Source organism: Zonotrichia albicollis, chromosome 7 (assembly GCF_047830755.1).
Source record: "Zonotrichia albicollis isolate bZonAlb1 chromosome 7, bZonAlb1.hap1, whole genome shotgun sequence".
In the NCBI taxonomy this organism is placed as follows: domain Eukaryota; kingdom Metazoa; phylum Chordata; class Aves; order Passeriformes; family Passerellidae; genus Zonotrichia; species Zonotrichia albicollis.
Window position 1 is genome coordinate 8,723,777 of NC_133825.1, and position 6,294 is coordinate 8,730,070.

At 47.3% G+C, this 6,294-nt stretch overlaps 1 protein-coding gene across 1 annotated transcript; it reads left to right on the plus strand.

Moving 5' to 3' along the window:
- The first annotated feature begins 5,139 nt into the window (after positions 1-5,139).
- LOC141729583 (olfactory receptor 14J1-like) lies at positions 5,140-6,063 on the plus strand. The gene has a single exon (XM_074544285.1). The coding sequence runs from the start codon at positions 5,140-5,142 to the stop codon at positions 6,061-6,063; it is 924 nt and encodes a 307-aa protein (XP_074400386.1).
- Positions 6,064-6,294: the final 231 nt, after the last annotated feature.

Sequence of the window (6,294 nt, forward strand, 5' to 3'; positions counted from 1 at the left end):
AGCATGGAAAAGGGGAGCAATATATACAGGACTCAATATACACTTTTGGAATAGTGCATAACTTTGGAAAAATTTGGGAAGAGAGGGGGCTATTAAATTCAAAAGGAAAGGGACTGATTCATGAAACTTTTGTCTTAGAAGAGTTAGAAACCTTACAATTGCCAGAAGAAGTAGCAGTTGTCTGTGTTAAAGGGCATCAAAAAGAGGCAACTCAGAAGGCGCGAGGGAACAATTAAGCTGATTTTGAAGCTAAAAATGCAACTGAATCAGAGACAGATAAACTAATAATGGTATTAACAGCCATAAAAGAAATGCAAAAAGTCCCCATATTCAGTGGGACAGAAGAGGAAGAACTCATTGAAATAAGAGTCAAGAAAGAAAACAAAGGGAAGTGGAGATGAGCAGGTGGGAGGCAAATATTGAATAAACCCCTTGCCAGGAAAATGTTAGAATGCATACATGGAACAACACATTGGGGTACACAAGTGCTAAGTGATCAATTTCTAAGGGATTTGGGCTGCATAGGAATTTTCAGAATAACTAAGCAAGTAACTGAAGTGTGTGTGATATGTCAACAAGTGAATAAGAAAATCATGAGGAAAACACCCAGGTGAGGGCGAGAATTAGCCTTATGGCCCTTCCAAAACATCCAAGTAGACTTTACCAAGCTTCCCCAGGTACAATGGTGGAAGTTTTTACCAGTGATAGTAGATCACGTGACTCATTGGGTAGAGGTGGTACCCACTGTGAAAGCCAGTGCCAGTGTTGTGAGTAAAACACTTCTAGAATCAATCATTCCCCAATATGGGATGGCAAACAGGATTGATTCAGACCGGGAAACTAATTTCACATTGAAGATATTGCAGAAAGTTGTTCAGGCCCTGGGAATAAAATGGGAATTACATACTCCATGGTATCCACAGAGTTCTGGTTATTAGAGAGAATGAATCAAATTCTTAAAAGAGCTCTAATTAAGCTAATGATTGAAACCCAAATGTCATGATAAAATGTCTCCCTTTGGCCTTATTAAGAATTAGAACCCAAGCCCAGTCAGATCTGAGGGTGTCACCCTATGAAATGATGTTTGGGTTACCCTTCCTGACCTCACCCCAGAAGGCTGCCACCTATGAGGAAGGGGAAGCCAATGCCAAGAAATAAGTTATGCCCATAGCACAAACCTTAGAAGGGCTAAGGCATAAAGGGGCAATTCCTCAAACTACCACCCTGGATTTCAGAATCCATAATATTAATCCCCGGAATTGGGTGATGATTAAGTCATGGAGAGATCATCCTCTAACTCCCCAGTGGGAAGGTCCCATTCAGGTACTGCTCACCACCGAATCGGCCGTGTGAACTGCAGAGCGGGGATGGACTCATGGCAACAGAGTCAAAGGCCCAGTACAAGAACCCAAAGAGTGGACTATAATACCCAAGCTGGGTGAAACAAGACTGACTCTCAAGCAGAGACTGAAAGACAAGCAGGAAAACACCAAGAGAACCAAAAAGTAGAGTCACGCTTCCACCAACCAGCTTGAAAACTGTCTTCCTGTTTTAGTGGGTGAGAATTACCAGCATCTGTTGATGAGAAGTACTCAAGGGACTGTAAAAGGTAATGAGGCAGCATCCTTAAGAAGTAAGACAAGAAATAGAGGGCAAGATCAGGTTGGCCCCTTTGTTCCCTACCAAGAAGGCTCCATAGCCCTGCTGTGGGTAGAAACCCTGTTGGCATGGTAAGGTGGGAACAAAAGGCCATGCCAGACCTCTGTCATTGCTCAGTTGTCTTTTAATTCAACAGGGACTGGAGGGCAGGACCGAGTTGGCCTCTGTACTCACCCCTAAGACACACTGACTATGGGTAGCAGCACTGACTATGGGTATATAGGCACGGTAGATGGGAATCAAAGCCATACTGGACCTTTGTGATGCCCTTTTGTTCATTCCAAATAAGTGTGTCTAAGGAAAACCTGAGATTTTTTCTGCTGTTCCCACTGTCCTTGCCCACATCAACAGATGCTGGTATGACTCATTCAAGAGAGAGAGAAATTTTTTTACTTAATTGTTCGAGCATAATTACTTATACAAAAAGAAAAGGGGGGTTTGTTATAGATGAGTAATTCTATGGTTGACTCTCACAGTTAAGGAGTGAATATTAAATATATGTTAAGAGAAGTTTTCTAGATGTGTAGTTATCTTTCTCCTCCCCCTTGCATTGTTATCACAGGATGGCCTCAGTAGTCGGGGCATTTGGGAGGGTTGGCTTGTTACTTAGGCAGCACCTGACCTCCAATCAAGGTGTAAGACAGTGATCTTCACCACTGGACAGTGAACAAGGAGTCAATTGACAAGACATTGTGAGGGGCTAGAGGTATAAAAGACAGAACATCTATTTTGTAGATAAGCACATGGTGACGGAATCCTTTGCTCCCGACACTGTGTCATTTTCTTTATTAAGTCTTCTGTTGTATTTTGAAAAGATCTTAATAATTTAAATTTTTGAAAATTAAAATGGTTTCTCACATGAGGTTGGGGAATGTGAGGAAAGGTTGTCCACACTAGGTGAGCTCCAACGTACAACTTCACTGACCTGGCCAGACCTCCTTAGGAGCGGCCCTACATCAATATAAATCACTTAATGCTCCAATCAGCTCTTCTCCAAAGAGAACAGTAATAAAATACACTCTTTAAAATAGGATTACATATTACTTAAAAGCTCTTTGAAATATTTCTCCACAACTGTAAAAGGAAATCTGTCTGATGAACTGCTTAAGAGCAGAGGGAAATCAAGGCAGAACCATGGTTTGTCAAGACTTGTTTGATCCTAATGAGCTATGTGGTGAATTTGGAGCTGAGCACTTGAACTTCAAGGCCTGAGAAGATATTGCACAAACCTTTCCAAGAGTCAAAGTCAGAAGAAAACACCAAAGTGTCTCAAAACATGAATGGGTTTCACTGAGGTCCATCGCCAACACAGGCTCCTCATGGACTTCTTGGAGGAGAGAACTGAAGGCCAGAATTGGAAAAAACACCTCTCAGAGATTCAGAATGCAAAGAAAAATCCAAAGTACCTTAAAAACCTTGAGTATCTGAAAGCATTCATGAACCCAACTGAGTGTCAGTACAGAGCTCTCAGGGGACTCATTAAAGCAGATAATTGGGGCCATGATTGCACAAATCTCTCACAGAGTCTGTATCCAAAGGGCAACACCAAATACCTTAAAATAGCTGAAGTACCTTGAAGCATAAATGGCCCACTGAGTGTCATTACTGATAAAGGCTCTCCAGGGACTAATTAAAGGAGATATTGGAGGCAGGGACTGCACAATCTTTTTCATAGAGTCTGTATCAAAAGGGAAACACCAAGTAGCTTAAATAACTGAAGTAGCCTGAAGTATTAAGGAGCCCCACTGAGTGTTGTTACTGACAAAGCCTCTCCAGGGATTAATTGCAGCAGATAATTTGAGTCCATGATTAGAGACTCCAAGGCAAAAGCCAAGCCCAAAAACCTTTGAAAAACCTGCAGTCCATGGGAGCATTAAGGAGACCCCAGAGCAATTCCTGCAAAGGCTCCCCAGGGACTCCTTCCAGCAGATACTTGAGGCCACTGGGTGTGGGCTAGGGGGATGCTGAGGGCAGGACAAGGGGCTGACAGTGCCCAGCCTGGCTGGGGCTGTGCCAGGAGGCCCCAGGGCCTCAGGACAAGGTGTCTCCTCACAGCCCTTGGTGGCACAGACCCTGCTGCTGTGCCCCAGGGCACCAAGACTTGGCTTCTCTTTGTCCCCACCTGTCATCAGTCCCTCCAGTTCTTTGCTCTGCCTGAGGCCTGGGGACACTTTCTCAGTGGTGTCCCTCAGTGGGACCCATTAAAAGTCCAAGAAACTTTGGAGTTGGATTCTGACTTGGAGTTCTGGAGAGGTTTCTTCAGCTCCCTCTCAGGGGCTGATGTTCAGGGCCTGAGCACAAAGCCCCAGAGGCTCATTAAAGTCCTTGTGCTGCGTCTGTGCTGCTGAGCTGGGCTGGGCTCCTGGCACAGAGGCAGCTCCTCTGGTAACTAAGAAGAGCTTCAAAAGCACATTTCTCTTGATGAGCAGCTCTTCTGCCAGCCCAGCAAGGCTGGGGCACTGCCTGCAGCCAGCCTGGGAACAGCACAGAGGCACAGAGAGCTTCAATCAGTCAGGGCTGGGAAGGTGCTGAGAAGTGCCTGGGGCAGAATCACTGCCAGCCCTTGGCACAGGAACCTCTGGCTGCAGGACAATGCAGCTGCAGCTCCTGGAGCCATATCCTAAAGCTGGAACATCCCAATGCCTACAGACCCTGTGAGTACATTCTCTGATTGTCTCTTGTGCGGAGCAGCCAGGGGTGCCCAGGGCTGTCCTGCAGAGCAGGGTCCTGCAGCCCAGGGTGCTGTGCTGGGGCAGGGACTCTGCTGCCTGCCAGGGACAGCTCTCAGCCAGCCCTGGCAGCTATTCCTGGCACTGGAGGAAAAGGTCTGGGTGGGAGGAGACAGCTGGTAATGCTTGGAAGTGTTATCCTTGTGTGGTGAGGATGCTGCATTGTTAAGGACTGCTCCCAGCATAGCACTTAACTCTACAACATTTCCAAGTAGATTATGCAGGGAGCACAGTGAGGAAGGGGTTGCATAAAAGGGGAAAACCTGCTTTATTAATCTACTGCTCTAGGTTGCCTGGATGTGAAATAGCACATAGATATTTTTAATATCAGAATGATACTAAAAAAACCCAAACAAAATCTCCCAGATCTGAATACACCAGGCAGTGCAGAAATCAGCCAAGCACCATTTAAAGACAGCGTAAGTGTTGCTTTTCCTGGTTTCAGGGTTGCTCTGACGTTGCCATCAGAGCCTGGAGAGCCAGAGTCAGGGCTAGGCAGTGCCAGAACTGGGAGGGGTCTGCAGGGCAGAGCTGAGCCCCCAGGGCTGGGCTGGGCTCTGGCAGCACTGGCAGGGCCCAGCCCTGGGCACAGAGAAGCAGCTGCTGGCAGGGACAGCTCCAGGCAACAGAGCCCTGGGCAAGCAGTGGGCGGAGGGTGCCCCCAGGCTGTGCTGGCATATTTTAAATCCTCTCCAAACCTAATGATTCCATGATTATTTTTCTTACAGATCCCCATGCCAAGACACAGCAAATGTCCCACAGCAGCTCCATCAGGCACTTCCTCCTGCTGCCATTGGCAGACACGCGGCAGCTGCAGCTCCTGCACTTCTGCCTCTTGCTGGGCATCTCCCTGGCTGCCCTCCTGGGCAACGGCCTCATCATCAGCGCCATAGCCTGCGGCCACCACCTGCACACGCCCATGTTCTTCTTCCTGTTCAACCTGGCCCTCAGCGACCTGGGCATGATCTGCACCACTGTCCCCAAAGCCATGCACAATTCCCTCTGGGACACCAGGAACATCTCCTACAAAGGATGTGCTGCTCAGCTCTTCTTCTTTCTGTTCTTCATCTCAGCAGAGTATTTCCTCCTGACTGTCATGTGCTACGACCGCTACGTGTCCATCTGCAAACCCCTGCACTACAGGACCCTCCTGGGCAGCAGAGCTTGTGCCCACATGGCAGCAGCTGCCTGGGCCAGTGGCTTTCTAAATGCTTTCATGCACACAGCCAATACATTTTCCCTGCCCCTGTGCCACGGCAATGCCTTGGGCCAGTTCTTCTGTGATGTCCCCCAGATCTTCAAGCTCACTTGCTCCAAATCCTACCTCAGGGAAGTGGGGCTTCTTGTGGTTACAGGAAGTTTTTCATTGTGTGGTTTTGTGTTCATTGTTTTCTCCTATGTGCAGATCTTCAGAGCTGTGCTGAGGATCCCCTCTGAGCAGGGACGGCACAAAGCCTTTTCCACGTGCCTGCCTCATCTGGCTGTGCTCTCCCTGTTCCTCAGCACTGTCATGTTTTCCTACCTGAAGCCGCCCTCCATGTCTTCCCCATCCCTGGATCTGGCCCTGTCAGTTCTGTACTCAGTGGTGCCTCCAGCCTTGAACCCCCTCATCTACAGCCTGAGGAACCAGGAGCTCAAGGCTGCTGTGAGGAGGCTGATGACTGGATGGTTTTGATAACATCAAAGTGCTGGCCAATTTATAAAATCACTTGCAATAAAACCATCTTTGATACTTGTTGGTTTGGTTGTGGGTTTTTTTCATATTATCTACAAATAAATGTCACTGTTTGTGCCATTTATCATTTTGTTGCTCTCCACCTTCCCTGTGGCCACAGACTCTGTCAATGAAAGTCTTTGCTCTCAGTGGCTTTAAAGGAACTAAAGGATCTTCCAGCAGGGTTATCTG